Raw genomic sequence first — 19,956 nt, 5'->3', positions numbered from 1 at the left:
AAGATTCAAACACTAGATGGAGACAGACAGACAGACAGACAGACAGCAGTCACTCTGGTTTTCCACCTTAATTTAATCATCTTAAATGACTTGTCACATGAAGACATAATTAATCTTTAATAACTTATTTAAAACAAACTGGTCAAAGTGCAGAATACAAACTTTCTGTCCATTCAGCTACAGAGCTACAGAGTTTTAACCATCAGTGTACAAAAGAATTCAAGCTGCGTTCGAGTAACACCTCGATGAGACGCCTGCCAGGCTGCAGACCACTGTTCCAGAACAACAAAACAGATTACACTCTAGCACTCCATTACTGCCTTTCCTGCTGAGATAATGCCATAAAAAACATGGCTGCATAATGACACGAAAAACTGTTGTTTTTCTATGATACATCGGCACGTTTCCTGCCGAGATAGTGCCACGAAAAGCATGTTTTCTACCAGACATCACTGCATTTCCTGCTGAGATAGTGTCATGAACAGTGGTTGTTTTTTAATGAAACATCAGCACATTTCCTGTCAGCATAGTGCCACCAAAATCGGTCAATTTTTACCAATATATCGCAGTGTTTCCTGCTGGGATTATGCCATGAATAGCGGTTGTTTTTTACCTTGACATCGTTGCATTGCTCTGAAGATGTTCAAAAGAGAAGTGATTTAAGCTGCAGATTGTTTTTAGTTTTCTCAGCACCATAATCTTCAGCTTCAACCTGCCGTTAGCTGCACGTCATGGAATTCTAAGCTCAGTGATTGAATGTTTCTTGTTGGAACCTGGACACCGTCCACTGTTTGCTTTTTCTTGTAGACTTTTATCAGTGATGCAGAATGTTTTCAGTTCAGGGTCTCATTGTTTGTTGTGGTGATTCAATGCAGTTTTGCAATGCAAATTTTCCTTGAGGGCTTTCTAACAGAAAGGACTCTGTTGGTTAAGGTTTGGAAAAAAGTCGCGGTTTGGGTTAAAATAAAAAGATTTCTGTCAGAAAGGAAAGAAGGAAAACTTCTCCCAAGTTTCACTCTGCCACTTAAAAAGTCATCCTGATGGCAGTTTTGGGGAGTCCAGGAGCCCTCGAGGGCAAGAGTTGATGTTTTTTGTCCGTGACTTGTCGTCGTCCTGTGTCCCAGGTCAGCAGGTCAGTTGGCGGAGCTTCAGGCCTCAGGGGCAGTACTCGTACTCGCTTCCATCCAAGCCTCCCTCTATCTGGTAGATGTTTTCCACGGCCAAACTTCGACTCTGGAGCTGCAGACTTGATGAAGTCGCGCTGTACTGGACTGAACTGACGACCTGCTGCTGCTGCTCAGGCCTGAAAGACAGATTTAATATATTGTATTACATCATAAAGTTACAGTTACATATCAGTAATCACATTCTTGAATTTGATCTTTTTTTAAATCTCTTAGGTTTTTCTGGGTTATGTGTGTTGCTTTAATAAAATAAACCCACATTTAAAATAAGCTTTCTGGTTATAATCACATTGTGGAAAGGTTAACCCAGTTAGGTCGTTGGTCACGTGATGCTCCCGTTCAGGTTTTGACATTTACACTGTGACATTTCTGTCCGAACATCTTCAGCACACTCTGTGAATCAGTCAGAGAAGAAACCGCAGAGGTTTCCTCTCCTCGCTTTCATCTCAGATTCAAAGTTTCTGTTTCTGGTAAAAGGAAACCTGCTGCAGCTTCAACATATCAGACTTTTCAGGAACATTCAGACTTTAGTCGTGTGGTTAGGTCATTAAATACGAGGGCTGGGGGGGTTAGGTTTCAGGTCTCATTCTTTATTCCCAGATAACTAATGACTATACATGACTACAAACTGTTGTTTTATACTATAATGAGCTTAATGTATCACCAATATGTTGGTCAACATTGTCTCTATTTCCTTGACTCAAATAAGAAGACAGGTCAGTTTCATCTCTGCACAGAAAGTACAAAGATAGGACAGCTTTAGTAGCTCAGTGTTGAGAAAAGAATCATAATTGCGCGAAAAGTAAATTTACGTAGGTTAGATTTAGGAAACAATCACGGATGGGTGTAGTCATGTTACAGATTTAATGAAAACTTACAAACTTAACATAAAGTTATGTAGGAAAGTAAAGTTACTTGGGTAAGGTTTAGGAAAGTGACGTTATGTGGGTTACGTTTCAGGAAAGAATTATGGTTTGGCATCGTCACGTTGCATATTTGACGTGTTATGTGTTATCACTTGTTATTGACGAGGTATGTACCTAATGTAACGTGAAGATGTACTCTAAAAATAATTTCAAGTTTACTTGGTTTCACACGGGACACAAACACCGGTCTCCTGGAGGAAAGGCACAATTCCGTGGGTTATGTACAAAGTCTGGTCCATTACTTTTCGTAGGAATACGTACGAACTGTGTATGAAAGCAGCCTTCTACGAGTCACGTCTTGTAGCTACAGATGTACGTATTTATGTGGTGTGAATGTGTATCGACTTCATAACATATAAAGTGCTCTCTGAGGTAAATCTTAAATTTTGTAGCTTTGTTCCAAATCAGATGAAGGTCGGAATCATATTTTGTCATCACACTCCTGTCAGACACAGGGAAACATTAAAAGACTCTTTAATTCAGATGTTGTGCAGGATGACGGGTTGAAGCTTTCTGTTCTGAGTTTGATCCACCGTCTCTGTTGGACTGGACTCTGACGTGTGGTCTATGGTTTGGGGTGTTCCCTGTTACCACTGAGTTTCACTTTGAACACACTGTGGCATCACTGAACCTTGTGAACATGATGCTGTCATGTAGGTGACGACAACGCAGTGAAGATGCAGAGCGAGATTCACAACCCTGTGGTAAAACTGCCGCCTCATCGTGAAGGCTCTGCTGAGTCACGATCCGTCATCAGCACAGTTTGTTCCAACAACTCTGCATTAACCACAACCTTTAATAAGCGTCTCTGAGCTGCTTCGAGGGTCCAAAAGCTGCCAGACGTGAATCTATTCGAAGACGAATTTCGGAAAAGTCGAAGAAACAAGAAAAGAAGAAGTTTCCCAATCTGAATGAGTCACATTTCGAAACTTACATTTTGTTGAGTCGCCTTCTTCTGCTCGCTGCGGAAACATAAACACATCAGAAATAGAAACATTAACGAGGAGAGAAGTTCACTTTTAACAAAGAGTCATGAGTTCTTAATAAATACAGACCTATTGGAATAACTGACATCAAATTATAATCATGTCTGAGTCCAGACACACAGACTGTCACACTTTGCTTTGGATTGTGTTTTAGTAAAACAGTAAAATTATTGTTTTAATACAACTGATATAAAAGATGAAAAACTAGGAAATTAAGACCCAAGTTGTAACAGACTGATATAAGAATGCTGATAAAATGCTCATTGCTATGAATTATGAGAAAACCTTTTTGAAAAACCAGAGTATTTTTATCATCATGATGTTTGCTACCAAGTTGACATAAAGCGATAACGAGGAAGACGAGGAAAGACATGCAACAGATGTCTCTATCTGAACAGGAACTGGAGACACTGAGGTTCATGGTTGGTGCTGTAGGACACCAGAGCACCCATAAAGGTGAAGAGAAACTATAACTCCTGGTTTCCGATCGAGAAGTAAGAAAACCTTGTTCAAAACCCCACTGACATTTGTAGCAACTTTAAAGACTAAAACTAGTCCTGTGAACAGAGACTTTCTCCACAGTGTGTCGTGAGGGTTCATATGTTTACATACAACTCCAAATATCGCTGTTCTGTCAGTGGATATACACGTCAAAATATGACGCTCTACCTCCTGTGAAGCTTTTAACATTAAACAAAGGTGTGTCAGTTCATGCTTGCCACGTTCATTGAGTACCTGCACGTCTTTTTCAAAACTACATTTATCATCTCATGGTTGTACGTCTCCACAGATCTGTCAAGTTGCAGTTACAGTTCACATTCATGTACGTGAAAACACACACATCTTCCCCCCTGACAGCACAGAAGATCTGTACAATCAGCACAGTCATGGCATTGAGTAACAGCCAGGAAAGTGTTTTTACAGAACATCTTGATGTCACAGTGAAGTTGACCTTTGATATTTTGGATATAAAATGTCATCACTTCATTATTTTATCCTGTTAGACATTAGTGTGAAGTTTTGTCAGTAGTAGTGTATGAATTCTTGAGTTGTGGCCAAAAACATGTTTTGTGAGGTCACAGTGACCTTTGACCTTCAACCACCAAATTCTAATCATTTTAGTCTTAGGCCAAGTGGATGTTTGTGTCAAATTTGACGAAATTCCCTCACAGTGTTCTTGAGATATTGTGTTCACAAGCATGGGACGTACTGCCAACCGGAAGACACAATGTCTCCAACTATGGCTGTCGCCGGCGCAGAGGCATACATACATGTTTTGTGAGGTCACAGTGACCTTTGACCACCAAAATCTATTCACTTCATTGTTGAGTCCCAGTGGACATTTGTGTGAAGTTTTGTCATTATTAGCATATGATTTCTTGAGTTATAGCCAAAAAAAAAAGTTTTATGGGGTCACAGTGACCTTGACCTTTGACCACCAAATTCTAATCAGTTCATTTTCTAGTCCAAGTGAATGTTTGTACCAAATCTGTGGAGAGAAAAAAAAATTCCCTCAAGGTCTTCCCGAGGTATTGCATTCGTTAGAATAAGATGGACAGACAGATGTACGGATGGACAACCTAAAAAACATAATGCCTCTGGCCACAGCTATAAACAGAGGCATAAACACATGTTCTGTGAGGTCACAGTAACCTTGACTTTTGACCTTCAACCACCAAATTCTTATCAGCTCATTCGTGAGTCCAAGTGAACATTTGTGCCAAATTTGAAAGAAAAAAAATCCCTCAAGGTATTCTCAAGATCATGAGGGTGAGAAGGACAGATGGATGGACAAACGAATGTATGGATGGACAACCTGAAAACATAATGCCTCCAGCCAGGGCTTCTGCCAGCGCAGAGGCTTAAACAAATATTTTGTGAGGTCACAGTGACCTTGACTTTTAACCTTGTGTAGTGTACTTTTGTGCCAAATTTGAAAAAAAAGTTGCCTCTGGACATGGCTATCACCAGCGCAGGTAATACACTTAAAAACTTTGTTCTGATATTGACTTTCTGAAGTCCTGAAGTACGTTGTTAACTCAATGAACCTTTGGTTTCAGACTTTCTTGCTCTTTACACTACGGTAGTTGCCTGCAGTGTCAAAAACTGCTGCTGTCTGATGCCTCTTTGTGTTGGTGTCTGACGCCGCGGTCCACTGGCAAAGCGGCGGTATATGGCGAGCTGGGAGTGAGAATGGGGTTTTGGATAGGGACATGTTGAATGCTGCTGCTCTGTGATTAGTTCACACATCTGTAAAAACGGTGGGGCAATTCAGTCAAATCGATCTGCGTCACCAATGCCTGCTGTGAACTCTCCACATGACCTCTTCCATCACAGCCAACTGACCGCTGGTTCCTGTCTGTGTTGAAGCAGGATGTTTGGCTGAACTCATTTCCACACACACAGTGGACATTAAACTTCCCTCTCTGTTGTTTGGGTGTGAAAATGTGAGGACGACCATGAACGCTGACTCTTGTACTTACCGATAATGAGAACTGCGCCTGCTGTGACCAAAGCGACCAACCCGAATAGAACACAGAGCAGAACCACGTTTGTACCGCTGCTCTCCTGTAGGAAGTGATAAAAAGACACCGACAGTGGTAACAACATTTTACATTTTTTATATTTATTCTTGTAAAAATGATTCTGAATTTCTCATGAAATGAAATCATACAAATCACATTAATATTTTCTCTCTAACCTTGGCCACGATGCTGCTGGAGGAGGAAGTTAGGGGGCAGTCAGTTGAGTTCACATGACCTGCGGGACAAGGAAATGAAAGCAGATGTTTTTAGTCCAGCTGTGTCAGCAGCGTGATGTCATGATGAAGGTTTAGACACAGACAGGGCTGGAGTTTTTTTAGCTATTGTCTTTAGTCTGAGTTTAAAGGTCAACGTGAACAGACTGATCACTGCTGACAACACTCCGTCACTCTCTGTCTAAAGCACTCGCTGTATTTCCTCATCAGCTGTGACACAGATGAAGTCTGCACCTGGTTTATCGTCCACAGAACGAGGCTGCACACCGACATTTTCAGAACAACATAGAACAGGCTGCAGTGAGAGTCTCTCTCCATGGGATATTTAAAAATAGCAGCTTTGTGCATTTAGTCCTTCTCAGGCAAGCTCGGGGGTTAAGTGTTGCTGTAGCCCACAGGAACGACGCTCTGTGAGGCTTTTTTTCCCCCTCCGAGTGAAGATTAGAATATATGCTGCCATGGCCGAAATTGATATATATAAACGCTTGAAGATCCACTCATTACTAAAAGTGTCTGTCATATAAAAACTAAAGTGATGGTCAAAGTTGTCACAGTGAAATTTAAGGTGTGCTGATGGATTCATGTCATCAACTCATGCATTGAGTAACATCAGAAGTTAACATTCCACCTTAAAAGTTGCCGGCAGTCGGCCCAGTGAATGAAGTTATTTTTTCTCAGACTCCAGCTGCTGTGAGAGGCAGCAAAACATCCTTTCATTTTATAGTTACAGTTTACTAATAAAACGCTCCACAGTATGAACAGTGGTTACATGAGCCTCAAAACCAGACACAACTCAGCCCTGAGCAGAGTGACCGTCCTCTACTGACCAATCAGACTGCAGTGTTCACAGCTCCACCTTTTAGTGCCAGATCTGTGTACTAGGTATCCCAGCAGAGGGGGGACCAAACATGGGGACGGTAAGGAACGGTTCTGTTGGTAGCATCCACAACTTTTCACAGTGGAAACAGAAAATAAAGCGTACTGAACTGAACTGAACTGCTCGATGGAAACGGGGCATTGTGACTGTGTGTTGTACCTGTTACATCTTCGTCTGTCGTCTGCTCTGGAGACGTCTCTGTGTTTAATGTTGTCGATGTGGTCGTCAGTGGAGCTGAAACAGATCATAATTGTAACATTAGCTGCTATATAATGAACTCAAAGCGCCTCAGTGCTCGTCAGATTCACCTGGAACACTAACACCTCACCCAGTGATTGCTCAGGTGTGTGCAGGTGAGAAAGGAGGTGGGGTTTTAAATTCTATCTCAGCTCACTTTTCCATTGTATTCCTGTCACTTTGAGAGACAGAACAGATTCTCAGATTTGTCACGATAGTAAAAGTTAGTGATAGACGAGGACCTGCTCCGTATGTAGATATAAACGTCTCATTCTGAGGTAACAAAAACACGATTCTTATTTTCAGCTGATTAAACACTAAAGAAAACACACTGATTATATTATGTCCCCCTAAATCCTCCACACTGGAGCTTTAACATACATCAGAGCAGCCAGAGGGTGATTGCTGGTTTCGTTTTTTTCTCGTCAGCCATTAATGACACAATAGATCTTGGGTGCTCTGACAGCTCTGTGCTTTATTTAAAGGGGTAGGACACCCATTTTCAACTTTCATACATGTTATTCCTGTGGTTTAAGCGGTGGTTCCCCACCTGTCCAGTCACAGGGTCCAGATTTGTCCTTCGTCATTAGTTCAAGGTCCAAACAGTTAAATAAATTTGGTGTCATACTTGTGTTTGGTCATACCGTTGAGCTAGTTTACTGTCTCTGTTGTCCATTATTCACTCGCTCTACAGCAGGAAACAGCACTTCAAAATAAAAGCTCTGCACTGGAAATTCACTGTACTTCAAAATAAAGTGTGTTATTTTACAAAGCTGACACGTTTGCAAGTCACTTGCGGTCCATTTAGAATGGACCTGCAACCCCCCATTTGGGAACCACTGATCTAAAGCCCAGTTCAGACCAAAGATTTGTGACAAGTCAAATCTGAAACAAAGCAACTACTTGCAACATGCCATTCTGCAGTGTTCTAAAAAGCTGCTGGTTCACAGGAAGTGACCACGATGAGACGGTGTATCATCTTGCACCAGCACCAATTCATCAGTCAATGAGAATGTGTGTATGTGGCAGCGACCCACCGTCCGACAACGGCACACTGAAAGGACGGAAACAGAGGGCTCGGCGGGGACGGAGCACCTGCTGCAGCAAGCCAACACGCCATTTGTGGTCATTTTGACTTGACCGGTGGACTTCACTACAAGCTGACTGGCTGTTGAAACAGGTGACGTGCTTTAAAACCAGCCGCCTGCCATTTAATCAGCTGAGTGTCAGGTGACACCATCAGCCAGCTTGAGTCGAGTTCAGACCGGCCAGTTCACACTGCTGACACTTTTCTCTGCTAATAGCGGTTTTGTCTTGTCGAGAATCTTTGGTCTGAACTGGATTAATGACAGTCTAAATATATTGATAAAAAAAAACTTTCTCTCAAATCCAAAAACTAAAGTGCTAAAACTCAAATCTGTGATGTCATAGGGTTAAAAGTCTAGAGCTGCTCCACAGACAATGAATGGTGAAAGATGACACTGAGAGCAGCCGGGGGCAAAGAATCGATATCATATCGTCCCGTCCTAGAACGTCAACAGCGGACACCAAAGGACACCTAGCGTGTCATATGTACATGTATGTAAGTCCACTGACAAAGCAGTGATACATGACGACATGGGATCAAAGGACCCTGATTAGTCCTGACCACACAAACACATCATCTGAAGCCTGGTAGGACAGATTCTCATGTAATCCTGTGATGTGAGAATCCAGCTGCTGTGCAAGGTGACCAGTGTGCTTCCTGTCTGTCAGCTTTGTTTCCTGTGAGAGCAGAACATCAGAGATACTCTACCAGCCTTTTAATAACAACATTTGCACGAACTTTAAAAAGAATCTCTCACCTTCCTCAATGGTCAAATCGATATGATGTTTTAGATCATTGAATGGCCCGGGTACCGCAACTCTGCAGCCGTATCTTCCAGCATCTGACTCTGAGATGTTCAGTATCGTCAGGGAAACATCTCCTTCATCCAGTCGTCCCAGTAACTGATACCTTCTGGAAACTCTGCTTCCTTCTGTAACTTTCTGTCCATCAGTGGAGATGAGCTGCTTGTTGCAGCCAGAGTTTGGTATTTCTCCTCGACCCCAACAAACCGTCAGCGCGCCATAATATTTGAAGTTATAGGTACAGGGCAGAGTGACGTTTCCATCTAGTCGACCGACAACTCTGCTGCCGTCACCTTCACTGACTGTGGAGACTGTGGAGACACAAACAAACACGCAATGTTTTCACTTGATTTTACTGTTACTGTGTGTACTTCTTCAGTTATATCTTGGCTTTGATGTGTCAGGTCAGGCTGGAGTTGAGCCTGGGCCGCTGCGGCAACAGCCTTGTACATGGGGCGCCTGCTCTACCTCTAAGCCACCGACGCCCCATTAGTTGGCATTTTTATCTCTATATCTGCACTGGGCACTGATAAAATGTGTGTTTTGAATCAGTCAAAGTTTGCAGCACTTGACAGAAACTACTCATTCCTTCACAGGGAACGATAGTTTGACACGTTCAGGACCTGAATGAATCAGAGAAAGACACTAAACTCAGACTCCTGAAAAGTGACAACGCCGTCACATTAACCAGATCATTGGACATCCGTGAGTTATTGAAATTCTATCAGAGTACCTAAACTTCCTCAACAGTAGCAGTGTAATCCTTGCAAACCAACCAACAAACAAACAGTGTATTTGACAGAATAAGCACCGTGACATGGTTCATGGTTTCAGACATCACTGTTGTAGCTGTGCAGCTCTGTTTTGAAATAAATAAATCGAAAAGTCAAGATCGTAAATAAAATTTCTTTGCATTAATTTGATTCCCAATCAAGACACTCTGGTAAGAATTTATTTACCTCATTAATATGGACCTCCAAACTGCTTTGAAATGCAAAATAGTGGAATTTTATGCAGTTAAAAATGTGATTAATCACAAAACTACTGAATTTCAGAACTTAATCGAGTTAAAAAAAAAAAAATCATTCAACAGCCCCCCCCCCAAAAAAATAAAAAATAAGCCTCCAACAAAAGAAAAAGTGCAAAAAATGCAATAAAAATTTGGTTTGGAGGATAAATGTGTTACAAATGAATAACTTTAACAAGAAACAGAATTATTGTCAGTAACAGATGTTGAGACCTGAGCTGGTGAAAATAAAGTTAAAGTGGAGATGAAACCTCGACAGACGTTCAGTGACCTTTTCCTATTTGATCAGTTTTAAATCAAAGACAATGAAACAGTGACAAATTGAATGTAAAGTTACCTGTGAGCAGAGCGAGGAGCAGAACGAGCGTCATCATGAACACACTGACAACCTGTCATCACACACACACATTTAAACGCACAGCTGCTGCTGACACACTGTGAGTCACCACCGCTGCACACTGTAAAAAATCTCCCACTGCTGCTTTAAACACACACATACAAAAAAAGAAATGTAAGAACTGGGTCTCTTCCTGTGCAAACACCTGTTGTAGTTTCAGTATCATGAAACAAAGGTGTTGTTATTGACTAGTAAACAGCTTCATTTGTTGGGAGAATTCATTAAGAAAAATCAAATGACGACTTTGTGTCTCGTTATTTTAATAGTTTGAGATACTATGTCAGAAAATGGAACTAAGTCAGTGCTTCACAAGTCACGTTAGTCTCAAGTCTTTGCACCCAAGTCCCAAGTCCTAAACTTTGAGTTTTGGGTCCTAAATCCTAAATGCCTTTTAAAATTTGTAATAATAATAATTATACATTTTATTTATAGAGCATTTTTCATTTTACTCAAAGACACTTTACATTAGTTAGAAACGATCATAAAATACACACGTTATTCACTCATTAAAAGCCATTTTGAAAAGCTGAGTTTCGATGAGAGACGTGAACCAGGAGAGGTCGGTGCAGTGTTTGGGGACAGAGTTCCAGAGGGAGAGGGTGGCTATAGAGAGTGGTGGAGTCAGGAGGTCGGAGGTCATCAAAGGAGCGGAGACTGCAGGAAGGGGTGTGGCGGTGGAGCGGGTCAGTGAGGTAGGAGGCCGTTCAAGTGATAATGGACACCTTGAAGGGCATTATCCTGCTTATACCATGGTCACTTACCAAAGAAATAAAAGGTCAGAATATTCATTCATATTGTTATACTTTTAGCAGTCAAACTCTAAAGTTTTTCACAGGCCATAACGTGGTTCCTGTAGAAACACCTGAGGGTTTACCTAATACCTGGAACAATCAAATTCCCTGTAAGGTTCTTGTGCCATGAAAATGTTATTCATTACTCCAGTAAATAGGACGGACCTTAAATACAACCTAGCAACAGGAGATGTTCTGGTCCACGCAGCTCATGGAACCCTCTGGATCAGTCATTAGCGCAGAAAGCTAACATTATGCTAACAAGATTCAAAGTCAGTAACAAACAGTAAATATAATTTGACAGTATGTTTAACAACAAGACAGCGAGCTGTTAACCATGTCCATCATGATTTTCACGAACAAACAATTCGCCTTGAGTAATGTTACTTTTGGCTGCAGCTAAAAGTGGCGAGTAGAATAGCAGACGGGATGTCAGATGACTGTTGGAGTTCAGAGGGGTGGTGTCGTACCTGCAGGAAGTGTTACAGTCTCCATCCTGTGGTGTTCAGAGGACGAGACTCTGAAGGATGAACATTACTCTCTAACGACACTATTATGTAGCCGACGCGTTAATTTAGAGCAGTGAACACAGTTTCACCAAACTACTTACTAGGTGTCCATGATCAGTTTTTATCAGACATCCTGCAACCAATCAGAATCAAGTCTTCACCCAGCCCACGGGATATGGTTTAATAACAATGAGCCAAAGTGATAAATTAATATCTTTCCTTTATGACCTTCTTATTGTCATAAACATTTTGTCATAAAATGTATTTTTTCCTTTGTAGCTTTTCATCTATCAATATTTCCTGTCAGGAACAAACCACTGTCACATCATCATCATCATCATCACAGAGACATAAGGAGCCTCATTTTTAGAAATAAGGGAACTATGTGACAGGACGCTCATGTCATCAGATACCAGATGACCTCAGATGGTATTCTGTAGTGTGTTGCTGTGAACATGTGGAGCAGATGAGCGTGGTCAGCACATGACTTCCTGTAGCATGAGGTGTCGGCTGCTTCCTGTTTCTGAGCCTCGGACTTTCGCTTCAGCAAAAGCTAAAAGAGGACAGCTGAGCTCCACACTGCAAGAAATATCTGCAGCTCCATCTCCTCCTGACTACAGACAACAATTTCAAAATTAAAACATTTATAACATGTTTAAAAAATCTTTTAAGAGTGGATATTTAATACCAACAAAACCAATTCTTTTATTTTATTAGTTGTGACGTAAAGTTTGTTTAATACAGTCTACAGCGCCCTCTAGAGGCTTGCACTCACACTTTCAACTCAAAATTGCACTGCTCATTTCTTTCGTGCTGCTGAATTCGCATATTTTGCGTTGCATCCATCGCGCCGCCCTGTGGAATTTCGCGTCTAGTCATGTCTTTACATATAATTCACTCACCTGAAGTGTTTTATTCACGTCTGGTGTGAACACAGAATCAGGAGCTGTGTTTTTTTTGGATAAAAACAGGACCCCTGCCAACCCTTAAAAGTCTTAAAGGCATATAATTTCTTTATCTAAAAATAAGGCCTTAATTAGTATCAAAACGTAAATCAGCCGTTAAAAAGTCTTAAAAATGCTTAAACATAGAAAGTAGAAATTTTGAAATCTTTTTATCCTGTCTATGCGTTATAAAATCTTCAAATAATTGGTTACTTCAATGAAAACAACAACAACAACAACAACAACAACGTAATGCCTCTCACATCAACACCACCAAAAATGTTTTATGTTACAATAAATACTTGGCAAAATGTCGATTCATGTGTTGTTGCTTTTTTTAATTTTGGTTTTGTAAAATTTGTCTTCACTATCATTCAGAGCAATTTGTTTACTTCTCCCTTTCACTCACTACGGTAGCACTAAGGGGGAATTTATACTTCTGCATTGAATCGACGCCTTAGCTACGATGTAGGCTCCACGTAGACATAGAGCCTACGCTGTAACCTGACGTGCACCTCCCAAGAAATCTAACAACACGTCCTGGCGACACAGACCTCCTGTTTCTGTAAGCTGAAACCATTTCCCTCAGTGGAAACAAAGCTTGCCATGCCATAGGCAATGGAGAAGAAATGTCTTTTTAAGTGTAAGTGAAAATTGTTTAATCAGAAATTGAATATCATATATATCAAAATATGAACTGACACGAAGCTGTGTTTTTGCTATTAATTGGCCATAGGGAGTGATGAGCAGACGTTCAACTTTATTAAGTTCAGAGCGGAGAATGAGAGGCTGTTCACAGGACACAGAAATGCCTCTTCCCAGGGATATGAGTAAGTTATCATGCCCATAACATGAGCAAACAGGTTTGTTATTTAAGTGTTTCATTCAAAGTGATGTAGGCCTAATTGATGAACATGTGTCTTTCAGTGAAATTATCAAAATCATGGGGCTAGAGGGGAAAGTCACTCCGCAGCAGTGGAAGAAGAAGTGGGAAAATCTGAAAAAAAAGATACAAGGTAACAGCAATTTCCACATTTTATGTAGCCTAATGCTTTAACTGTATAAATGACACTATTCAATGAATGTCTTGTAGGCCTATATAAAACCATGTTATTATGTTAACTATTATTACCCTTTATAATATAAAACCACATTATATTAACTATTATTACCCTTATATATGTGTGTGTATATTTCCCTCTGATGATTAATAAAGTTATTCTTATTACAATTTACATAGGACTTAATACTGCCAAAAACAGGGTCAGGGACAGATGCAGGAGAGGTCACTGCTGCCTCGTGGACTTTCTATGCAGCAATGCATGAAGCCATCGGCCAGAGACCCTCAGTCAGGCCAGTCAGTCTGTTTTCATCTGGACCATCTAGTGTAGAGAGACCCCAGACACCTGTCAGTGAGGTTGAGGTGGAAGCAAGCTCACCAGCAGGCTCCTCCACAGAGACAGAGACAGCAATCCTGCAAGCAGGAAACTTCCCAGACTCACAGACACATGGCAGTGATCAACCAGGTACCTCAACAGAAGTTAGACCAGGAAAGAGAAAGAGGAAGAGTGAGGAGAGTACTGTAGAGTACCTTAAAGAGTACTGCACGCGCCTTGAGAAAACACAGAAGGAAGAAAAGGAAAGGGATAATGCTTGGCTCCAAAACTCACAGCAGCAAATGGACAGGATGTTAGATTTGTCTGGAAAACTGGTGGGCCATTTGACAGAAAGGTAGAAATTAACTTCCTGCATGCATGGAGTTCTGTTCTGTTGTTTGCTTTTTATGAATAATATTTACTGTTATACAACAGTTAGTTCCGGCCCTGCAATCTGATTGGTCGAGAGACAGTAAAACCATGACGATATTGGAGTACAACATCACGGTTATTTGACTGTGTATGTATCACTCCGCCTCACAGCTGATTGCAATCAACAATCAAATCAAAACTTACGGTTAGTGTCAGTTTGGTCAGCAGTTGCGTTGTAGGCTAATTAATTCATCCACTGTCAAACAGCCAAAGAGAGGGAGAGGGAGGGGGAGAAGCTGAATCCATCTGAGCACACATCCAGGTTTGTCAGTGTTAGGGTGACCATATTTTGATTTCCAAAAAAAAGAGGACACTCGGCCGGCCACGACATAGCCTTTAAACCCTAAACCCNGAGGGAGAGGGAGGGGGAGAAGCTGAATCCATCTGAGCACACATCCAGGTTTGTCAGTGTTAGGGTGACCATATTTTGATTTCCAAAAAAAAGAGGACACTCGGCCGGCCACGACATAGCCTTTAAACCCTAAACCCTAGGCCTTTAAACAGCGTTGGTCCCTTACGCACTTACGCCCCTAACTGCACTTTTGGCAAGTGCACTTCAGGGAAGACCTCAGGGCGCAAGTGCGGGTATTTGGACAGGGCCGCAGTTGATGCATTCATTGGCAGCCTGACCAAATGAAAATAAAGTTGGACCTTCGTGATTATTTTAAAAAGAAAAGAACAGGTGAGAAGCTTGGATTTGACTCATGCCCAGACAAGTGATGTGATTTCTCACACAAAACTTGAATGTTGCAGTGGCTGTTTCCACAGAAATGCCTTATTTAGCTATGCTACTGTTAGCCTGCTATTTTGTGATAGAGCTAACGTTCAGCTAGCCAAAGTTAAGTTAAATTGACCAGCTAGGCAGCTAGCTAACTGCAAACTTTACCTGCTTTTCTGTGCATACCTTGGTGACATCCGGTTATGTAGTAGGGCATAACTTGTTTGATAATTGGAGTGGAAAAATAACACTGGTATCATTTGTTGTTTGATTATAGTCAAGGTTAAGGTGTCCTGCAATAATGTCCTTTGGGTGGTGTACATTTTGTGAAAGTCGTTGTGGGCATGATGTGTGCAGGCAAAAAAAATCAAAGCTACATTGCATCACCCTTGTTAAAAATTTGACCACTGGCCATAGGCTTGTGCTATTAACGTTAGCATGTTATATGTATTTGGAAATTGTGTTTAGTATAAGACAGTTGTTGTGTCAGTGAACCTTCTGAGTGTCACAGAGCCGAGTTTTGTAAAGTTAACTTTGTAAAATGTTGCTGTTGTCCCTGGCTTCATATGAGTAGAGGAAAAGATGCTAGCTGCTAGGCTAATTTCTACAATGTAAAATGCCATAGGCTTGTGCTAATAATGTTAGCATGTTGTATTTGTGGGGAAAATGTGTCCAGATGAAGACAAGTGTTTGTGAACGCTGCGAGTTATAGTGAAGCTGTTTTGTGTACTTGTGTTTGAAATTGTCTCTATTAAGCCATGTTTCATGTGTGTTTTGAATAAACTAAACTTTTCAGCACTCCACAGAAACCTCCACCACCGACTAGTGTTTTTTAGGTGTAACTGCAGAGTGACACACACACCACCGCACAAGTATAAATGCTCGCAACATGCTTAGGCTACGGCGTAGGGTCTGCTGCACAAGTATAAATCTCACTTTATCCCTTCAGGATATCCTCACATGCAATATATTCTTGACCACAAGTGGGATTTAGGTGGTGCTGTTTCCCCACTTTCTTAACAGTAATGTTGTGTTCACACCAAATGTCACTGACATTGCGTCCGTCTCGCCGCCCGGCAGGAATTCACGTCTAATCGTGTCTTTACACTGACTTTACATGTAATTCACTCGCACAAATTGTTTTATTCATGCCCTGTGTGAACACAACATTAGGAGACCTGTCATCTCTTTGGGTGACAGACGGCACAGCAGCAGCAGAGAACACAGTAGGTTTTTTCCATTTTACAGTGTTTTATCACGCCTTTGGTCAACCAAAAAGTCAAACTTGAAGTACGGCTTATTTTTTCAAGCACCAAATCAACAATTCTCAGATGTATATATGGGCAAACTGTATAATCTTGGTATGAGTTGGCTCAAGTTTTGTTGTTCAGCCTCCATTTGTTGTTAGCTAATACTAAGCTAATGTTAGCTGAGGCTCATGACGTTACATTTAGGTCATGTGCTGTATGTAACTGTAATCCACTGACTCCCTCTCTACACCTCCCCTGGACTCTGCCGTGTGATTTTACTTTATAGTTTTGGTGGAGTGTCGAGCAGAGAGAAGGAGGCACCAGACGCAGGATTCTGGATTGTGGTTGAGACCATGACTGTGTTTTATTTCACAGTAACACTCAGTAACATTTCTGCTGCTGGCATCACATGCTCAACCATACAGGGTAAGAGAAAATAAACTTTTTAAAGACATAAACTCTTTCTCAAACAATAATTAACATGAAAAAAATCATACATCAAATGAAAATGAATATAACTGTCAAGTTAATCTAAATAGGACTCTCTGACAGGAATAAACTACCAACATAAAACACACATTATAATAATATGTAATATATGCATTGTGTTTTGTGGTGCACAGGAGATGATGAAGAAGGCCAACAATTTATTCCCAGGAAGGATGACAACCGCGGCGGGGCCCCTCAGATGAGGCCATGAGGATTAAAAAAAAATCCTTCGCTTCAGGACAAGTGTCCCCCTCAGAGACGTGACCTCGTGAGGACTAACGCTCTCACTGCGGTCCTTCAGCGGGGGGGTGATGTGTCGGACCAACAGGAGGTGATGGGGGAGTACGTGCTGCAGTTCGAAAAGTACAAGGGGAAACCATACAGGTGGCTCCTAGAAAATGATGTCAGCTACACCATCTACCTGATAAATAAGGTAGAAGAGGATGAGAGAGATGGGACCTTCAACCCCCAAGGGAACAGCAAGGACAGCCTGCTGTCATTGTTGGACTATGCGAGGAGATATTCTCCAGGACGCCTGCGCCACCAGTGTCGTCAGAGGGGGACAATACAGTTGGCTTTGGAGCCGAGGACGCCTGGAGGCAGATCAGGAGAGCAGGGGGGACGGTTACGCTGCCTTCATTGTAGGAGTGAAATGTGTGAAAAACAGCGAGATGTACAACCTCCAGCAACAGAGGGCTGAGTCCTGTGCACTGGCTACATCGGCTGCTTCCACACAAACATCTCGACCTCTGGGTCGGTCAGAGCTACAGAGCTGCATGTCTTCCACCTTCACCAAGCCCAGTGGGTGACAGGCAACCGAGTGTCCTGTGAACTTTTCCAGGTCCAGGCCTTGAATGAAGCACAGCGCTTGAACTTCCAGAGGCTGGTAGAGCTGAAGCTGCCTGGGTGTGGAGCCGTCAGCTGTGTTTGACCCCTTGTTGACTGCAGAACTGAACTAGAGCTGGGCAATAAGACGATCTCGAAACAGGATCGCAATAAAATTTATGTTGACGATGATAAACTATAGTCATTTTTACTGGATACGGACAGACCTTGATAGATCCAGACAGCGTGTCATGCAGCAGAAGTTAACAGACAGCTGTCAGTCAGTGTTGGGGATGTGTGTCACTGTACACGCCCATTTTTTTTTACTGCAAAGTTTGTGCCGAGGTGAGGAGGAACAGGAAGCAGCGTGGACATGACAATAAGAGAGGAAAATGAGGGGAAGTGAAGCTGAAGAAGAGCTTGCATTGTCCTCAAAAACTGATAAAACTGTGGATAAAAAAAGTCACACAACTTAAATAATGGAAAATCAATTGGTTTCTTCCGGTGTCAGACATCATCAGGATACTTTTCAAACCTGCAGCATCATCAAATTATATATCGTGATAAATATAGATATCGATCAATACGTGGACAATTATTGTGATAATATTTTTTGCCATATCGCCCAGCCCTAAACTGAACTCAGCCTCTGTTAAAGTGACGAAAAAGGCAAAATATCCCAGCCTGCAGATATCTGACAGGGGCACAGGGAGAGATTTGGACGCAGTACATGGAGCCACGCTGTCGTCCTGTTCTTTCAAACTGGAATAAGGCACAGCACTACATCCCAGCTGCTGTAGCCATGGAGACAGAGCATCACTGCCCTGCTGCTGTGGTGGGCACAGACTCTCAGGTATCCAGACTGTGATGACTGTGGTCGTATTTGTGATGCAGCTGTGGGTGTGTGTCTGGTGCGCCAGGTGTCTGTGTATGTCTGTGTGCGAACAGGTGTCCTCTAGGTTGAGGCGGCCATTGGTGGAACCGCTACTGGCTCTAGGTGAGTGGCTGATGGACAGTACATAAAGAGCCAAGATGGTGGAAGCTGGAGGTAGATGAAACGGCATCCAGAGTGAAGTGACTAAAACTGTAACATAAACTGGTGGATCCAAAAGTATTCTTTCCTCTGATATGTAGTGGAGTAGATTTATCAAGTGGTAAAAAAGGAAAGACTCAAGGAAAGTACCTCAAATGTGTACTTAGGTACAGAACATGAATGAATGTACTGTGACTTTCCACCACTGCACATGCCAACACATCTCCAGATATGTGAAGTCAAACAACAGCAACTCAGAGAAGGTTTCGGAGACACAGCAGCTGTTTGACCGCAGGTGTGTGTGTGGTTGTAGCACTGCATGACATCATCCAACATTTTGTCATTTTTTTTCAAAGTCATAAAGCTTCAGCATCACAGTGTTTGTCAGCACACACAGATCTACACATTCCATCCTCGGGGAGCACAACTGTGCCTTCTGGATACTTAACACCATGGTGATGTGACTCCCAGTCCCTCCATAGGAAACCCAGAGACTTCTTTCGTCCTTCAGAGAAGCTGCAGACGTCCTCTGCTGTCACTACATCACTGTGACGTCTTCTCAGTCTGTCAGTGAACACAGAACATGGAGTCTTTATTAACCAGTCTGTCAGTGAACACAGAACATGGAGTCTTTATTAACCTAAAACCTTTCAGTATATGAGCTGTGAGATCACCTGTCAAGATTTGTGCTGGTGTCACATTTCCATGCAACAATGACTGTATTTAAAATATCACAGTAAATGGTTTTATCACAATATTCATTAAAACTTCATTGAAATATTCAAATCACCTCACATCATGTTTGCCAGACCTCACAAACTAAACAGTTATCATTATATATCAATTAACGCAGGATGAGGAGCAGTTTGGTGCGTGGAAGATACTGCATGTCTCCAGATGTGGAATGTAGAATATAACAAACTGCAACAGTCTACAGCACAGAGACGCTGGGGGTTTCCTCCTATTTTAAGTTCATCTGAAAGCGAGGGGCTTCATAACCACACTGCAGTGTCACGTCAAGGTAAAAACAAAACTGTCAGTATACACTCACCAGCCACTTTATTAGGTACACCCGTTCAACTACTCATTAACGCAAATAGCTAATCTGTCAATCACGTGGCAGCAACTCAACACATGGAGAAGACAACCTGCTGAAGTTCAAACTGAGCATCAGAATGATGAAGAAAGGTGATTTAAGTGACTTTGAACGTGGCATGGTTGTTGGTGCCAGATGGGCTGGTCTGAGTATTTACTGGGATTTTCAGCACAACCATCTCTAGGGTTTACAGAGGATGGTCCCAAAAAGA

At 41.9% G+C, this 19,956-nt stretch overlaps 1 protein-coding gene and 1 long non-coding RNA gene across 3 annotated transcripts; one reads left to right on the top strand and one right to left on the bottom strand.

Moving 5' to 3' along the window:
• Positions 1 to 55: 55 nt before the first annotated feature.
• Positions 56 to 10,352, bottom strand: LOC126388030 (T-cell immunoglobulin and mucin domain-containing protein 4-like). 2 transcript variants are annotated; one of them, XM_050040917.1, is made up of 7 exons: positions 10,223 to 10,352; positions 8,813 to 9,169; positions 6,891 to 6,965; positions 5,798 to 5,856; positions 5,580 to 5,664; positions 3,045 to 3,072; positions 56 to 1,303 (listed from the first exon to the last, which is right to left on the bottom strand). In XM_050040917.1, exons 1-7 carry the CDS (start codon positions 10,257 to 10,259, stop codon positions 1,156 to 1,158), a joined length of 789 nt encoding a protein of 262 aa, XP_049896874.1. In that variant the 5' UTR covers positions 10,260 to 10,352; the 3' UTR covers positions 56 to 1,155. The 2 variants fall into 2 exon arrangements, with proteins under 2 accessions (XP_049896874.1, XP_049896875.1); XM_050040918.1 differs by having other exon boundaries at positions 8,813 to 9,160; positions 10,223 to 10,262.
• Positions 10,353 to 13,471: 3,119 nt separating this feature from the next.
• LOC126388036 (uncharacterized) lies at positions 13,472 to 19,196 on the top strand. Its single transcript, XR_007569716.1, has 3 exons — positions 13,472 to 13,542; positions 16,589 to 16,728; positions 16,926 to 19,196. It is a non-coding gene; the product is annotated as an uncharacterized LOC126388036 (long non-coding RNA).
• The last annotated feature ends 760 nt before the right edge of the window (positions 19,197 to 19,956 follow it).

The sequence above is a fragment of the Epinephelus moara genome, chromosome 3, assembly GCF_006386435.1.
Source record: "Epinephelus moara isolate mb chromosome 3, YSFRI_EMoa_1.0, whole genome shotgun sequence".
Classification (NCBI taxonomy): Eukaryota; Metazoa; Chordata; class Actinopteri; order Perciformes; family Serranidae; genus Epinephelus; species Epinephelus moara.
This window is presented reverse-complemented; position numbering and strand designations above follow the sequence as displayed.